This window comes from Salvelinus fontinalis, chromosome 40 (genome assembly GCF_029448725.1).
Source record: "Salvelinus fontinalis isolate EN_2023a chromosome 40, ASM2944872v1, whole genome shotgun sequence".
NCBI classification, from domain to species: domain Eukaryota; kingdom Metazoa; phylum Chordata; class Actinopteri; order Salmoniformes; family Salmonidae; genus Salvelinus; species Salvelinus fontinalis.
This window is the reverse complement of record NC_074704.1, coordinates 23,911,458-23,929,059: the sequence shown is the minus strand read 5'-3', so window position 1 is coordinate 23,929,059 and position 17,602 is coordinate 23,911,458. Positions and strand designations below refer to the sequence as shown.

Here is a 17,602-nt window from a genome sequence, read left to right as displayed (position 1 = left end):
TCTGTTCTCTGTGACCCGGAAACCGATGTGGTGTAGTGGTTCGATGAGTGTGATTTCAGTGTATCCCACAACCCCTTTGAATCAGCTGTTGATTGTCGGAGTAGAAAATCATGCACGTTTAAAATGCTATGCTATTGTTTTATCAATATGACACGTGAGTGAAGGACCATCTCATTTCAAACAAGCATATTTCTGTCGACGTTCCCCCTCCTCGCTACCTCATTACTTTTGAAAAAGGTCAAAAGGAGGAGACAGGAATTGAGCAAAGGCCCTTGACTCCTGTCCTTTTCAAAACCCATTTGAGGAGGTGAGAGGGTTGGACCTGGTCGTTTGGTCTGCTCCTGCACATCAAACCGATGTGGGACCCAAGTCCCTTTGACGGACCTTTTTGATTTCTTTAATATACTTGCCATCACCCCAGGTGGTCAGCATTGCCGGTCAAAGTTCAGAAACTAAGCTGCCTGCCTCAAGGTACATACCTATACACCTGTCTATGCTTACATCTTCTGTACACAGGTTGACTATTTTGGGCAGTCCTTGGACACCTAGACTAACCAAGCATTGGATTTTCAGTAGTCTGGCTAACTACGTCGAAAACAAGCTGCCTGGAGTCCTGGCCCCGAGTCCAGTGTGTCGTGTCCTCTTCGTAAGACCACACTGCTACCCATACTTTCACTTTCAGAACTGTGACCAAGCCCAATGGCTATGAATTAAAACAGTATATGAAAATTGTTTCTCTAGGCCTGGTTTTAAATTAGGCCCACTTAATAGAGAAGAGTTTTAGGGAATTAATAAATATAAAATGCACAAGACAAGTTTGTATGAATATGAATTCATTCATTCCTTGTTGGGAGAAGTAATGGCACATGAAGGACCACTGAGCACTTTCTCTCTTAAATTATTTTAATTTCTTGTGTACACTAAAAGTAAATTTACACACTTAAAGTCTGAAAAGAACCCGGACATGCATGTTAACCTTTTCACAGGCTCTTCAAGTTATTTTTTCCATAGGAATTTTCCCCATACATTTTACAGTCCATAGTACACAGTCTAAAGCCACGGTGAACTATGATTACATCCATTTTATCTTTACAATGTGCAAAATCCTCCTGGGACCAGGTTGACAGTGGTATAACAACAACAAAAAATTGGTAGAGAACGTAAGCAAAACTAAACAAAAGTGAATAACCAGACACATGGAAGCAGAAATTGGTCCCTTATTCCCTTGTAATGTAGGCTGACCTTCACTCAGACCAGCTATACTGATATAACGATTGAAATTATAGGAATGACTGTCAGTGGTTTAAACCATGATCCCCCTCTTTTACCACCCATCCCCAAAACAGAATACAGTTCTAAAAATAGAATTCAACACAAAACACAGTCGTCTGTGACATACTGCCATTTTCATGGCTGTTTGACGGCATCAATGGGAGACATAAGAAAAACTGGCTCCAGTTAAATCGCTTAACGAATGAGCATACATTAACAGCGCAGTTTTAGCCATGGGTTAAGAAATCAAGTTAATCAAATCTAGGCCTCATGTAAAAGGACAAAACAAAAATACTAAGGCCATTAACACAACAGGGGAAAAAACATTCAGCTGGATTTTGCAGGCAGTGTGGTTAAGTCACACACACACACACACACACACACGTAGTCATACACTGAGTGAACAAAACATTAGGACTGCCTGCTCTTTCCATGACAGACTGACCAGGTGAAAGCTATGATTCCTTATTGATGTCACTTGTTAAATGCACTTCCATCAGTGTAGATGGAATGTTAAAGAAGGATTTTTAAGCCTGGAGACAATTGAGACATGGATTGTGGATATGGGTGCCAGTCAACTTGACAACTGTGGGATGCATTGGAGTCAACATGAGCCAGCATCCCTGAAAAACACTTGACACATTGTAGAGTCCATACCCCGACGAATTGAGGCTGTTCTGAAGGCAAAGGGAGGTGGCAACTCAATACTAGGAAAGTGTTCCTAATGGTTTCTACACTCAGTGTATATCCCACTTCACTTTATTCAAGCCTCGCTTTGAAGAGGTTCAACCAGTGTTTCATTTCCTCACAAAGACAAACATTGACACACGCCCGCCACAATGAGAAACGTAAAAGCCACCATCGGAAACCAACACAAATCGTCCCTGATTATGTACACATTGATTCTCCTATCATAAACAAGCGGCCTCTCTTCAAGGACCTTGATCTATAAGTTAAACTGCTCTTGCTCTGCTATTGACAAAGCTTCGCTTTACAGGCTTAGACTAGTCCAGGTCTGACTAAACATTCTCCATTCACAAGGACAAATCGGTAAATGCTTCACTTGATTAAAAAGATTAAAACTGAAAATAACAAATAAAAAGGGAGAAAATGACAGAAGGGATGATGGCATGGAAGCAAAAAGGATAACTTCATGATATAGTGATAGAATGACAGACGGTGATAAGGAGGAGAAGAGGAGGGCATTGATGGAGTTGGGGTGGATCAGTCGAGTGTGGGGTCAGGGTCAGAGGAGCAGCGCAAGGGGGTCAGCGTGGTGGGGAACATCAGCACCTTGGCCTGCATGAAAGACAGGTCTGGTAGCCCTGCAATCACCTTCAACGTCTCCTCACTTAGGTTCTCCTCTTTCCGGGGCTTTCTGCAGAATCAGAGAGAAGGAGAGGGACACCATTTTTATTGGAGAACACACACACAATGTATCCCAAATAGCACCATATTCCCTTTGTGGTGCATTACGTTTGACCAAGGTGCAATTGGAATAGGGACACATTCCCTCATCCTTCCCCCTTCACCAAATGAATGAGCCACAGTCAGATTCTAACGGGCTTCGCCTCTTTCTCATGTGTCTTTCCTCTTTCCTCACCTTCTCCCGACGCATTGGAGAAGGTCAGAGGGGAGAAAAGGGAGACACGAGGAATTCAAGGAAAGAGAATTGAGAAAGCCAAGATGTAGCAAGCTCTCTCTGGCTGCTAATACAGATGTGTTTGTCTCGCCCTCGTATGCATCCTGTCTGCATGCTTATGCACATGCCCCAGTGGCCTAATGGATAAGGCACTGGCCTCCTAAGCCAGGGATTGTGGGTTCGAGTCCCATCTGGGGTGGACTACTTTTAGGGCTCCCGAGTGGCGCAGCGGTCTAAGGCACTGCATCTCAGTGCAAGAGGCGTCACTACAGTCCCTGGTTCGAATCCAGGCTGTATCACATCCGGCCGTGATTGGGAGTCCCATAGGGCGGCGCACAATTGACCCAGCGTCGTCCGGGTTTGGCCGGCATTGTAAATAAGAATTTGTTCTTAACTGACTTGCCTAGTTAAATAAAAGGGTAAATTTAAATTTAAATGAAAACAAAACAGAAAATCTGTCTCCATCTAGTAGACCACAGTTTCAAAAGGGTCCCCACTAGAATGTGGTTCAATTAAAATCATTCCAGCCATGTAAGTCTGTAAATACCATGGTTGTTTGTGTCTGTTCATCATTTAACTAACTTTTGACTTAAAAGTATTAGCTCCAACTAACGGCAAATATATGACCGTTATCCTCTTTATAGCATCATTGCTTACCCAATTACTGCACACTGGTCTGGTACTCCCTGTATACATATCCAATCTACTGTGCATTTTACTACTTCAGTTTTTTAACTCTGCATTGTTGGGAATGGCTCGTGAGCAAGCATTTCACTGTAGTCTACACCAGTTGTATTCGGCGCATGTGACAAATAAAACTTGATTTAATGTTTGGGACTGAGATGTTGGTTGTGTTAGATTTGTATTGTTTTGCTATTCTCATCTCCAAGAGGTGCAATTGACTCTGGTCACATCCCAAATGGCACCCTATTCCCTTTATAATGCACTACTTTTGGGCAAAGGTAGTGCACTAAAGGGAAGAGGGTGCCATTTATAATATATGCCATTTAGCAGACGTTTTGATCCAAAGCAGGCATGTGCGCAGATAGCGGTCTACCTGTGTGCCTGAGCACCTGCCCCCCTTTTCCCTCCCCAATTGCCCTTTTATTTAGTTTTGTAGTTTTTGAACCCACCGCCCCAAGTCGTCGTGACGTCGTCAAGTTCGTCACCCCGTTTTAGGACTATAATTTCCTCCTCATATTGTACAAATGTGTCTCCACTCACCTAGGCCTAAGCTATTGATGGATTCAAGACAAGGTCATTTTTATTGATCTCTGATGCTCAGTTTAGTAGCCTGTCAATTCAATAATTTGTGCGGTATTAAAAAAGATTTTGCCACCAGCCATGTAAAATGATGTAGAATTGCATGAAATGTGTTTATAAAAAAAGGCACAACATCTCCCAGAACCTAGTCTACTAAAAATGGTCCCCATGTGTGCAACTTCTGTAAATGCCTCTGCTCTATGCCACTACGTAAATGCAATGATACGCAGGCAATACTTTAACATAAAAAAGGTTAAAAAATATATATAATGCGCTCTGGTACCTACACCAATCATCAACGATCAGCTGATAGGGAAAAGAGTGTGGGCTATGTCAATCATGTCTTTAGGAGGCACTGTAAGTAGCTTCCTTAAAAATGTGCGCTACAGAGGCAGTTAGTATGTTATGAATTTCAAGATATGATTTATGAAAGTAGATTTTATTTTGTGGGGGGGGGGGGGGGGGTTCATTTCGAGCACCTTCCCCCTGAAGTAATAGACCAACCTGGTAGAGGTGCTGGTCTTCTCCATAGTAGACATAAGGCGGGCAAAGGCATCAGCCACACGGGTCCCAGAGCCACTGGGGTCCAGTTTAGCGGTGGTTAGCTCATACAGCTCCGGGTCCACACCTAACCACACAAACACATTATATTGGATATATCCAAAATGGCAGCTTATCCCCTATATAGTGCACTACTTTGGTCAAAAGTAGTACACTATATAGGGAATAGGGAGCTAGTTGAGACACATACACGGTCTACTATTCCACTCAGAACAAGGGAGGGGGGGGGGGGGTGCACTTTATTAAACTTCAGTGTAGCCAATTCCCAAATATTTTGGTAGATATTCTGATTCAAGGTTTGATTCAGTTGGTAATATTAACACACAGGAAAAATAAGACCTCGATTTAATGAGGTCAGTGTCTAAGCAAAGACCAGAAGAAATCTAAAACAAATAGTAGGAGAAAACTGTGAGTATGGCAGAGGTTCTTTAATAATCATCCTTCAGTCCTCGCCTCTTTCCCAAAACTCATTGGAGAAGATCCAAGCGTCCTCCCCTCTGACCTCCCCCGGTGCATTTTGACAGAGAGGTAAGAGGACACGAGGAATCGGGGAAGGAATAAGGCCTTATCCCAAATGGACTCCTAGACCTCTACACCCTGTGTACCTGTGAAGATCCATGAGGATTCAATCGGTGTAAGCCATATACGATAGTAGGTCAACCTTGCCTTACGATCAGATAGGTGGAATTATCACTGTATTGTTTTACCCCTATCCAATCCTCTCCGGTCTCTGCATAGGGTGTAGAGGCAAACGGTCAAGTTGGGATTCAGACAAATTCATGAAAAAAATAATCTGGCAGTCAGGGTTGTTGGAGTTTCCTGTGCTGACCTGGGATGGAGGTGGAGCTGCTTGGGCCAGAGTCCTCCACGGGCCCAAAGAAATCGAGGTTGAGCAGAGACGAGCCTCCGCTCGCTTGACATTCAACATAGCGGACAGGCAGACCGAGGCGGCAGTGGGTTATAACACAGAAGAAGAAGTCAGGAAAGAGACGCACTTAAAAGACATGCAGCTGAGCTGGTCGTTATGATTAGTTACAAAGAAAGAGCACAGGGGTCGTGTTCAGTAGGCACGAAAGGTTTGAAAACATTTTGCAACTGAAACTCCAGGAGTTTCTTAAATCCAGGTAGTCCCTCCGTTTTATTCCATTTGATGCCTAATGAACATGAACCAGGGCAAGCTAACTGACGTAGCTGTGTTAATGAGAAAATACTGTGAGATTCTATCTACAGGTTAATGAAAAATCTGCATTGACATTTTGAAGCATGAATTGTCATCACGGCTTTGTAGCATGAACCGTGCAGAACAAATTATTTAGCAATTTAGCTAAATTATTTGTTGCTAACAACAAAAAGGCATAAAGGAGAAGATTTGATGAGATAAATATATTTTATGCATCTGGATATGACAACTGAAATCAGAAATGGTCCAATATGGCAATGAAATACACAAAAACTTGGGAGCATGTAGATAAGAATTGTCTGTAATCTTATACTATAGTCTTTAAAACAAAATTCACGTAACTCTGTGTAAAACTATAACATGTAATGACCAATGGTTGATGAAGTAAACATAAAATGATCTTGTCCAATGGAAGACAGCAGGCAAAAACAGGTCTAGACTGCTTGTGTGTTTGGACAAAACAGATGGAGTGGTGGAAAAAAGGAATAGGCTAGCTCTGGATAGAGCCAATGGGGACAATGGTTCATTATCTTAGCAGGTGGTTTGTGGGAGGGACCTACCGTCCAGGGGGTTAGTAAGGCCACTGCTGCTCCAGTCAAACTGGACGGGCGGGAGCACTTCCTGGTGAGGAGGAACAAACAAGCTCAGAGGAGGGTGGTGACACTCAGTAAAAGTGAACAGCTTTGCCAACAGGTGATTCGCCTATGCAGGTGGTCAGGAAGCCTGCTAATGGTCTGCTTCTATCCCAGGAGGTTAGTGGCAACTTAATTGGGGAGGATGGGCTCGAGGAATCAGTGGAACGGTATCTAATACATCAAACACTTGGCCTTCCATTCACTCTGTTCCAGTCATTATTATGAGCCGTCCTCCCCTCAGCAGCCTCCACTGGCTTCTACCCTTACAACAACTCTGCAGTCTAAGGTCAAGTTCCTACCAGACTACATTGCGGACCGATGCCATATCTTACAACGCCTGGATAGGTATTTAACAAATCAGCTTACCACTTCATGGGCACGTTTCTCTGCCAAGGCGTTGCTGACGCTTGCCAAATATTACAATGCCTGGATAGGTGTTTTATGTATCAGCTAACCAACAGCATATGTTATAGCAATCTGTCAGTCGATGACACAGTCGAAAATGTGGCTCCCAACCATTGGATGATGCATGTAACGTCTGAGAAGGGGAACGCAACCCATATGACAGAGCCATCCGATGCCCGGCTGCACAGTTGATGACGTGGCACGCTACCATTAGTTTATGCAATGCCTGCGCATCTTGTGAGGCAGGAACTCAACCTTAGTATTGTCTAGCCCAGTGGTTCCCAAACTTTTTATAATCCCGTACCCCTTCAAAACATTCAGCCTCCAGCTGCGTACCCCCTCTAGCACCAGGGTCAGCACGCCCTCAAATGTTTTTTTGCCATCATTGTAAGCCTGCCACACACACACTATACGATACATTTATTAAACAAAAGAATGAGTGTTTTTGTGTCACAACCCGGCTTGTGGGAAGTGACAAAGTGCTCTTATAGAACCAGGGCACAAATAATAATATAATAATCAATAATTTTGCTCTTTATTTAGCCATTACATAGAAAACCTTGTATGTTCATCAAAAATGGTGAATAACTCACCACAGGTTAAAAAGAAAGGGTGTGCTTGAAAGGACGCACATAACTCTGCAATGTTATATTGGAGAGAGTCTCAGTCTTAAATCATTTTCCACACACAGTCTGTGCCTGTATGTAGTTTTCATGCAAGTGAGGGCCAAGAATCCACTCTCACGTAGGTACATGGTTGCAAGGGACATCACAGTGCAATTTGCCAAGGCAGGATACTTTGAGCGCAGCCCTAGCCAGAAATCTGGCAGTGGCTTCTGATTCAATTCAATTTTCACAGAACCGCTTGTTGCAATTACGATGAAGCCCTCTTGTTCAGATATGGGTAAGTGGACTGGAAGCAGGGCATGAAAGGGATAACCAATCCAGTTGTTTGTGTCGTCCGTTTCGGGGAAAGTACCTGCGTAATTGCGCACTCAGCTCACTCAGGTCCACTATATCACATTTGACATTGTCCGTCAGTTTGAGTTCATTTGCACACAAACAATCATGGAAAGACCTGTGTGTTGTCCTTGTCAATGCAGACAGAAAAGACCTCCAACTTCTTAATCATAGCCTCAATTTTGTCCCGCATATTGAATATAGTTGCGGAGGGTCCCTGTAATCCTAGATTCAGACCATTCAGATGAGAAAAAACATCACCCAGATAGGCCAGTCGTGTGAGAAACTCGTCATCATGTAAGCGGTCAGACAAGTGAAAATTATGGTCAGTCGAAACTTTAAGCTCGTCTCTCAATTTAAAAAAACGAGTCTATACTTTGCCCCTTGATAACCAGCGCACTTCGGTACGTTATAAAAGCGTTACATGGTCGCTGCCCATATCATTGCAAAATGTAGAAAATACACAAGTTCAGGGGCCTTGCTTTAACAAAGTTAACCATTTTCACTGAACTGTCCAAAACGTCTTTCAAGCTGTCAGGCATTCCCTTTGCAGCAAGAGCCTCTCGATGGATGCTGCAGTGTACCCAAGTGGCGTCGGGAGCAACTGCTAGCATGCGCGTTACCACTCCACTGTTTCTTCCTGTCATGGCTTTTGCACCATCAGTACAGATACCAACACATCTTGACCACCGAAATCCATTTGATGTCACAAAGCTGTCCAGTACTTAAAAAATATCCTCTCATGTTGTCCTGGTTTCCAAAAGAGGCTGTCTTCCTTAATTGACCCCCCATAAACGTAACGGACATATAACAGGAGCTGTGCCAGGCCCGCCACGTCTTTTGACTCATCTAGCTGTAACGCATTTAATTCACTGGCTTGTATGTGACGCAGTAATTGTTTCAAAACATCTCCTGCCATGTCACTGATGCGTCGTGAAACAGTGTTATTTGAAGGCATTGGCTGTATAGTTTTTTTGGCCTATTGTCCCAACCATATCCGTGGCAGCAGGAAGAATGAAATCCTCCACAATAGTATGGGGCTTGCCTGTCCTAGCCACTCGGTAGCTCACCATATAAGATGCTTCTAGCCCCTTCTTATTAATGGTATCTGTTGCTTTAATACACTGCTCAAAAAAATAAAGGGAACACTTAAACAACACAATGTAACTCCAAGTCAATCACACTTCTGTGAAATCAAACTGTCCACTTAGGAAGCAACACTGATTGACAATAAATTTCACATGCTGTTGTGCAAATGGAATAGACAAAAAGGTGGAAATTGTAGGCAATCAGCAAGACACCCCCAATAATGGAATGGTTCTGCAGGTGGTGACCACAGACCACTTCTCAGTTCCTATGCTTCCTGGCTGATGTTTTGGTCACTTTTGAATGCTGGCGGTGCTTTCACTCTAGTGGTAGCATGAGACGGAGTCTACAACCCACACAAGTGGCTCAGGTAGTGCAGCTCATCCAGGATGGCACATCAATGCGAGCTGTGGCAAAAAGGTTTGCTGTGTCTGTCAGCGTAGTGTCCAGAGCATGGAGGCGCTACCAGGAGACAGGCCAGTACATCAGGAGACGTGGAGGAGGCCGTAGGAGGGCAACGACCCAGCAGCAGGACCGCTACCTCCGCCTTTGTGCAAGGAGGTGCACTGCCAGAGCCCTGCAAAATGACCTCCAGCATGCCACAAATGTGCATTTGTGTGCATAATTGCCTATAATTTCCACCTTTTGTCTATTACATTTGCACAACAGCATGTGAAATTTATTGTCAATCAGTGTTGCTTCCTAAGTGGACAGTTTGATTTCACAGAAGTGTGATTGACTTGGAGTTACATTGTGTTGTTTAAGTGTTCCCTTTATTTTTTTGAGCAGTGTACATGTCTTACTACTCGAAAGTTGTCTTTATTCTCACTCAAAAAACTCCCGTGGCTTATTTTTCAAATTGTCATGCTTAGTTTCTAAATGTCTGTGCAAGAGTGAAGGTTTCTCGTGAGAGTAACGATTAATGTGATTGGATGTTAATTATTTAACTAGGCTACCTGTATTTGACATTGTGTTGTTATTTCGCTGAACACTAGATGGTTTAATTTTATTTTTGGCAGTGAAACGAGGATACTCGAGCGAAGAAAAAAAAAAACTCACCCAAATATATAGCTCCGTTGGAAAATATAAATGTACTTTTTGAAAATGTGAAGAATTAAAAAAAATATGTATCACATTTTTATTTGGCGTACCCCCGGCGGCATTGCACGTACCCAAGTTTGGGAATACCTGATCTAGCCAAATCATTTATCCAACTTGTTTGAAAAGCACCTCAGGTTCTACCTTAGACAAATTACTGTAGAACACATATAAACTCTATATATTCATTGTATACAGTTGTGACAATTGGCCTTACAGCCAATACAGCAGTGGGGGCTGGTGGGAGGAGCTATAGGAGGACGGGCTCATTGTAAAGGCTAGAATGGAATAAAGGGAACAGAGTCAAACATGTAGATTGACACTGATCCATTTATGCTATTCCAGTCATTACATTGAGCCCGTTCTCATATAGCTCCTCCCACCAGCCTCCTCTGCAATACAGTACATACCACCAGGGGTCTCCAACCCTGATCCTGGAGAGCAACCCTCCTCTAGGTTTTCGCTCCAACCCCCGTTGTAACTAACCTGGTTCTGCTGATCAACCAACTAATTATTAGAACCAGGTGTGCTAGATTAGGGTTGAAAACATACAGGATGGTAGCTCTCCAGGATCAGGGTTGGAGAGCCCTGGTATATACTCATACGACTACTGATGAGAAGAAATGCACCTAAAAGGCCTGGGAAAAAAATAATCACAAAACATAAAAGATCTAAATTCCAAACATTGTGCCTCAAAAGGACCATAGTGATTCAATGTAGGAGTCCAACCTGGGCTGTGTCTGGTGGACTAGTGCTTATGATCTCTGCTGGGGCCACTGGAGGTGCTTGTTGTGCTATGGACGTGATCATCTCTGCCGCTGATATGGGTTTTACTGGCTCTTTGGTGGGTTCCAGCATGCCCTAGGTAACAGAGAGGCAGGGTTACATCCTGAACGTACTAAAATACTGGTATGTGTATAGGGTTGAACAATTCTGGTTAAAACCTGGGAATTTTGGGAAGGTTCCCGGAATGTTGTAACCATACATTTGTAGGACGTGTCAGTAAAAAATATTTTGCAACCAGTTGACAAAAATGTCACCAGAATTTATTTTATTTTATAATCCCTGAGTTAATTTGTCTCTTGGTCGGTTTCCTCGAGAAGGGCAAAAACAATTGAGGGAGCGAGTGGGTGGTTTGAAGGGGGAGATAAATACATCTTTGCAGCGTATAGTTAACTCACCAGGCTGGCAGCATACATGGGAACTATCACTGGCTGCTTCTTCTGACCTGTGAAAAGCTGTGGGGAAACACAGAACACATTTCACAATCATTCCTCCTCTCTCTGATGCAAATAGTCTTACAAACAACCTTTTTCCATTTGACAGACGAAAAGTTAAAACATTCTCGCAATACATCTGAAATACATTCACGGTTCGTGTGTTCCCCCCCCCCCCCACAGAGCAATTAATAAAAAAGGACAAGGTCACAGAAAGGGGTAGAATGACATGTCCCAAATGGCACCCTATTCCCTATATCACTATGTGCTCTGGTCAAAAGTAGTGCACTATATAGGGAATAGGGTGTCATTTGGGATACGGTCAATGTGATGACTGCTGACTGGCGGCAGAACTCACAATGTTCCTAATGTCGATGCCCAGGAAACAGAGTAATGTCTTGTTGCTGTGCGAGCCGCCCCACTGGTGCCGCAGGCCAAACGCCTCGTGGATGTCCAGCAGTTGCCTCCACAACACGTCCCCCTCGGCCCTGTAGCAACGGACACCGATGACAAAGCAGGAACGTTAAAAAAAAATACGCCATAGTAGTAGGCATATATTCTTGACTGCATAGTATACAGACACAGTAACAGTATATTTCTGATGTATAAAAAAAGATAGAGCAGACCAGAGACTTTCTGTGTATTGATGAGATTGTGTGTAGTTATGGGATATTAGGGTCGAGACGATACTAGCATCCCGATACTCGTTAGTATCATGGCAAGGAAACAAAACACGAGGCGGTTTAATTGCTTTAGGAAAACAGCCCTAATGCTGGAAACAAACGTCATTATGTCGTCATCCAGTCACATTTGTTTATTTTCCAAAATATAGCACACAATATTTTACATACAGCAGGTTATGGATCAAGGAGTTTGGCCTGCTTCGTGTTTTCATTTTTGCCACGGAAAAAAATATTGCAATACTGGTATCGTCCCAGCCCAAATTAAAAAGGGGGGTGTTTCTCTCACCCATTGTCTGGCACACCGCTCATCATTTCATGCTCTTCCTGCTGTAACCTCACAGGAGGCTCCAGCAGGGTTTTGAGGGGGACCACCTCCACCCTCACCTGCAGAGCAGGTGCGTCGGGGAAAATGTCCAGAAAAAGCTTCTCCAGCCGACTGCACAGCGCCGCCTGGTATAACAAACACATGATAACGACCAACATTGTTGAATAAGACACTGGTTCAGTGATATAACAAACACGTAATAACAATCAATATTGTTGAATAAGATACAGGTTGAATAAGTCTTCTGTTATCACGTGTGGCAGCTGGCAGTTAGCCTGCATTGCTGGACAGGGGATGCACAATACAATAGACAGCTCAGATATTAATATCTGTTTCGATAGACAATAAAGCTGTATTCTATTATGTCCAACAATGACTGACACTGACGTGATTCAATCAACACATTTCAAATCTTTAATAAATTGTAGCGCTTGACTCCAATAGCAAGGACAAGGAGGGGCATTGATAAATGGTATGTACTTGAAAAGGTGGAATTCCCTGCCTGGTCACATTCCTAAGGGAGGGCAGGTGTACGGCTCTCTACTACTCTACTGATAAACGTCATGAGAGCGTCAGAATTTCCCTAAAAGTGTCATTGAGCATACTTTTCCTGGATAGTACAATACAACTATTCAATTGGGCACCTTCGATTACTGTAAGAGGGGTTTTTAAAACACCACTACTTTCCTGTCAAGTAAGCTACATGTCTGAATGCTACAGAGGTGGTTCAGAAACAAACTTGCGTGATGAGTTCTCTTGCCTTTAGCTCAGAGGCGTAATATGTTATTGTGGTGCGCAGGAGAACCGAGTTCAAACCCTGAGTGGTCAAACTCGCACAGAAAAACTTACTGACTGACTGTCTCTTCTACTGATCTGATGGCTGCTGGATGAACGGGCTGCTACAGGTTCACTCTCCTGCCACTCGTCTTCAGCCGTTTCCAAAGGAGCATTGGCGGTCGGCTTCTCTCCAAATGCAGCCCAGGAATTGCCCTCCCCTTGACCCTGTACAGGCTCATCAAAGGCATTCCAACCAGCATCTGCATCAGGGTCCGCACCAACAGGAGCTGAGCTAAAGTCAGCAAAACTGTTGCTGCCGGGAAAATCCGCAAACTTCCCCCCATCTTCATTCTCAATTGCCTTCCCACCACCAATGTGGCTGTTGGGGGCGTCAAATTCACCAAAGTCTTTGTCGTCGTCCACTAGTTCCTGTGTGAGAGGTGCAGGTTGTTCCTCTAGTTGCAACTCTGGCTGGTCAAAGTCAGCAAAGCCCTGTCCGCTAAAAGAGCCCACGTCCCCGAAGTCTCCAAAGTCATCAAAGTCTTCACCGTCATCGTCCTCCAGCAGTTGGCTGTGGTCGGCAGGTGTGGCCGTCTCCTCTTGGAGCAGCGGCGAGGGCACAGAGCCCGTCGTGCTGATGTCGCCGTACTCCTCAAGGGCATCCGTGGACAGAGGTCGGCCGAAAGACGTTTCAGTCTCCGTTTCTGTTTCGTTTCCGGACCCAGGCTTCTCGTCTGCTTGCTCGCCATTCCCATCTTCATCGTCTGTATCGGGCAAACCCCTGTTTTCACTGACACCTGCCTTCTCTTCTTCCACCTCCTCTTCCGACTGCTCCAAATACACACCGTTATGGGCAACCGGTTTGTCAACATAAAGTGCCTTGGAGGCAGAATCCTCGCCACAAACCAACTCTGGGGCAGAATCCTCACTAACAACTACCTCAGTAGCAGAGTGCTTGTGTGCAAAGTCCGGCTCTACGTTCCTTTGCTCAGAGTTAGCAGTGTCTCTTTGAAAGCCCCCGTCCCCATTGCTCAAGCCTTCGTCAGTGTCTCGAGCCTCAGCAAGTTGCGATAGAGAATCAGAGCCAGCGATGTCGTTGGATCCAGTTGTAATGGGAGTGTCCCTGACGACGTCCCCTGACCTGATTCCCTGCTCTACATTAGAGTGCTTCTGCTGCTGACAGGGTTCCTCTGCCAGCCGTTCGTCCCGGTAGTGATTGTCCAAGTTCTCGCTGGTGCGGTTTGTCACCTCGCTGGAGTGTCCTTGAACATCTGCATTAGGAAAAGCAGAGAAATCCGCAAAGTCGTCCTCGGGGCTGCTGGGAGGGCAGTCGTCTGCACACTCTGTGGTGATTCCTTTCTTTTTAGAGCAGATCGAATTCTGCAAAGATGGGATTCCCTCTATTTCAAAAGTCGCAAAGCCGTTGGTCAGAACCTCCGGGACCCCACCATTGCAGTCGACAGGCTTGTCTATGTTGTCAGTCTGACCCCTCCTAGATATGTCCAGGGAGGTAGAATAATTATTGGCTCGAGTGTGGTCGGCAAGCTTTTTTAACTCCTCCACGTTCACAGTTCTCTCCAAAGGACTGTCGTACTGGCAGCCTCCTGGCACAACACCATTTGACTTGGAGTTGGAGCGCTTGACCACGGGACCCCTTCCCACGGGACCTGAACTGAGGTTTGACAACCCAACCACCCCTCCATTGTTGAGGAGTTCAGGTGGTGAAGTGGCAGCCAAGGCTGGGGTCTGGTTGAAGGTCGCTGGGGTGTCAAACTCATTGAAGCTGGTGCTGGTCGGAACTCCAGAGAAGCCCCCAAAGTCCCCAAACTCGTCATCCTCTTCCTCAGCACCGTCCTCCATTGGGGGTGGGGAGGAGGAGTACATGCGGATCACGTCCGGCTCCATGGTCCTAAAGCAGTCACACTACGCCTCGAGGTTACACCTAGAGGGTAAAGACACTAGTCAGTGTGACCAAACAATGAAGGGCATATAAACGCTAGAAATTACACTATTTCCCTCTTAAAAACACATTTCTGAAGGCTAAAAGGTCAGAATTTACAAAACGACAATGTGTTAGCCTACAGACCTAGAAACGGTCTCTGGGGGAATCTAGGCTGTTTTCTTTGTCTGGTGTGTTGCTTCAGCCTTAAACCCATATTAAATTACCAAAGCTCTCCAGGCTAAAAGTGGACAGATTGTTTTCAAATTGACAGTAATTAAGTGATAATGGCGAAGTGGTGTTGTGATGTAGAAAAGGGCCAAAAGGCAATGTTGAGCACTCATTTCTTATGACCTACCTAAATTTTAGCAAATGAGACCTGAAAATGAGCTACAATTTATTTTATCGGTACAAATATTTGTTGTGTTTATCTAAACAATTGGCAATTGGCTCATTCATCCCCCTCCTCTCCCCTGTAACTATTCCCCAGGTCGTTGCTGCAAATGAGAACGTGTTCTCAGTCAACTTACCTGGTAAAATAACGGTAAAATAAATAAAATAAAAACTGGCCTAATTACTTCAACCAATGAACTTTGTACCCAATTTGTGTTTGCATTGGCCTAAGGGTTTTGTGTGTGTAGTATTTGTATATTGACATAGGCCCGTCAAGATATGTAGAATGCCTCCTTTTGAAAAATTAGATTTAGAGCATATGCCTAGGCATTTTGTGCCTCCAGGTGTGATCCATTTCCTTGACATTTTTGAATTCATCACTAAACCAGACATTGGGCATAGAAATATTGATGTTATTCTTGGATGCTCAAGGCTGAACTTGCATAATGCACTCTTAAGCCTACATTGTGCTTTACTCACATCCAGACTAGAGCGCCGAACGTACAGTTCTGAGTCAAAACCTGACACAAATTTGGACACGTTTCAGAATAGAGAATTCATGCCCATGAGGCCTTGACTAGATATCTTAGGCCTCGTAAGTCTTGACATGAAACCTTGGAAGGCATTTGAAACATTGTTAAATCTCTAGGCTACTTGAAGTGGCTTCTGATACTGTGTATGAAAGCAAGATGGCATTAAAGAAAAAATTATCTGATATGATAGCTATTCACAACAAATAACATTATGGGCTCTATGATTGCATGATATGGTATGTGTTATAATATGTTGTATCATAAACATTCACAATGCAACATGAATCTGTTTATAATACAACATTGTTAACTAATTGACACACCCGAAACAGGTGTCCTCCAACCCCATGTCTTGTCCAGCTAGTTATTCATTCACCAAATTAGACTGTCAACAAACCTAACTGACAGGTGATGACAGACCACTATCTAGAAACCTCTGGGTAACCAAAACAAAGAAAACACGAAACCCTTCCTATGATAATTTGTTGCCGACTACCCACAACCTAGCTATTTAGCTCAATTTTAGCCGAGCAAAGATAGGTAGCTAGCTAGCAACTGGAAGCAAGTTAACGTAGTTGCTAGCCAAATAGCTCACGTTAACCAGATAGTTAACTAGCTAGCTGAATAAATCATTTTGATTATGCTAACAACTAAATTACCATACGTGCCATCCAGGCTTAGGCTAGAACGGAAAACAGGCCATGGCTGGCATACACCGTACACTCCATCAGCTGGGGAGGGCAGGGGGATAGCTAGCTAGCTGACTGTTAGCTAGTTGGCCAAGATACGTAGCCTGTGTAGTTAGCTACCACTTGCCAGCACAAATGGCGTAGCTAGCAAGCTAATAACAACAACCTGGTAGCCTATGCGAATGGATAGCTAACTAGCAATAGGCTAAATTATTATGAAAATATGTTTTCTACATTGATTCGATATGAGGACAGAAGTGACAAAGTAACTAACTAGCTATGTAGGTAGGTAGTTATGATGCTAGCTAGCTTGCTAATACACTGACATTTGTAGCTAACGTTAACTGTTAGCTAGCTATCTATCAAGTTGTCCTCCCGTCTCTCGCTAGCTTGCTTGCTTTAGCTAGTCTCATCGTATCCGGGTTGGTTGGCAGTGTACCAATAAACATTTCGGCATACCTTAAGATCTTGACCATTCATTCCCATGGTTCAGATGAAGTGGACACTTGTCAGACTTAAAACAAGACAGCAAAGTGGTTTCGCTCTGACTAAGAAAACTAGGTTGAGTCAGCCGGTTATGATGATCCTACTTTGGCACCTTCTCTCTCCGAATATTACCCAGCATGCAACAAGAGCTTTTGGTTTTTCCACTGCTTGGGAAGCAGAGCATACTAGAGTACATGAACAAGCGGAGAATAGTCTGCATCCAAAATCCATCTGCACTGGCTCTAGTAATACTGAGTAGTAGTTAATGGTGGAAAAAGTACCCAATTGCCATACTCGAGTAAACGTAAAGTCACCTTAATAGAAAATGACTCAAGTAAAATCAAAATGTTAGCAAATAAGGGTCACCCTATGTCCTTTATTTAAATGCCATTCCCATCCAGTGGTTTCCCCTTGCGCCTGTCTGGCTCATGGTTTTGACCATTCTACCTGCCCTGTTCC

The 17,602-nt window shown here is 44.0% G+C and overlaps 1 protein-coding gene and 1 non-coding gene across 4 annotated transcripts in view; one reads left to right on the top strand and one right to left on the bottom strand.

Moving 5' to 3' along the window:
* Positions 1–17,296, bottom strand: part of LOC129840008 (aftiphilin-like) — a 113,936-nt gene extending 96,640 nt beyond the window's left edge. Inside the window, exons 1-10 of one of the 3 annotated variants that reach the window (XR_008757148.1) lie at positions 17,117–17,296; positions 13,176–15,045; positions 12,288–12,451; positions 11,677–11,806; positions 11,283–11,339; positions 10,831–10,962; positions 6,479–6,539; positions 5,568–5,651; positions 4,682–4,805; positions 1,914–2,650 (exon numbers count right to left, since the gene is read on the bottom strand). Coding sequence is in view for 2 of the 3 variants with exons in the window: in XM_055907797.1 (XP_055763772.1) it covers positions 2,497–2,650; positions 4,682–4,805; positions 5,568–5,651; positions 6,479–6,539; positions 10,831–10,962; positions 11,283–11,339; positions 11,677–11,806; positions 12,288–12,451; positions 13,176–15,008 (2,739 nt within the window). In the remaining variant the exon portion in view is untranslated. Of the gene's footprint in view, positions 1–882; positions 2,651–4,681; positions 4,806–5,567; positions 5,652–6,478; positions 6,540–10,830; positions 10,963–11,282; positions 11,340–11,676; positions 11,807–12,287; positions 12,452–13,175; positions 15,046–17,116 lie in introns of those variants that run through there. The other 2 variants (XM_055907797.1, XM_055907798.1) reach the window with 2 other exon arrangements.
* trnar-ccu (transfer RNA arginine (anticodon CCU)) lies at positions 3,041–3,113 on the top strand. The gene has a single exon. It is a non-coding gene; the product is annotated as a tRNA-Arg (tRNA).
* Positions 17,297–17,602: the final 306 nt, after the last annotated feature.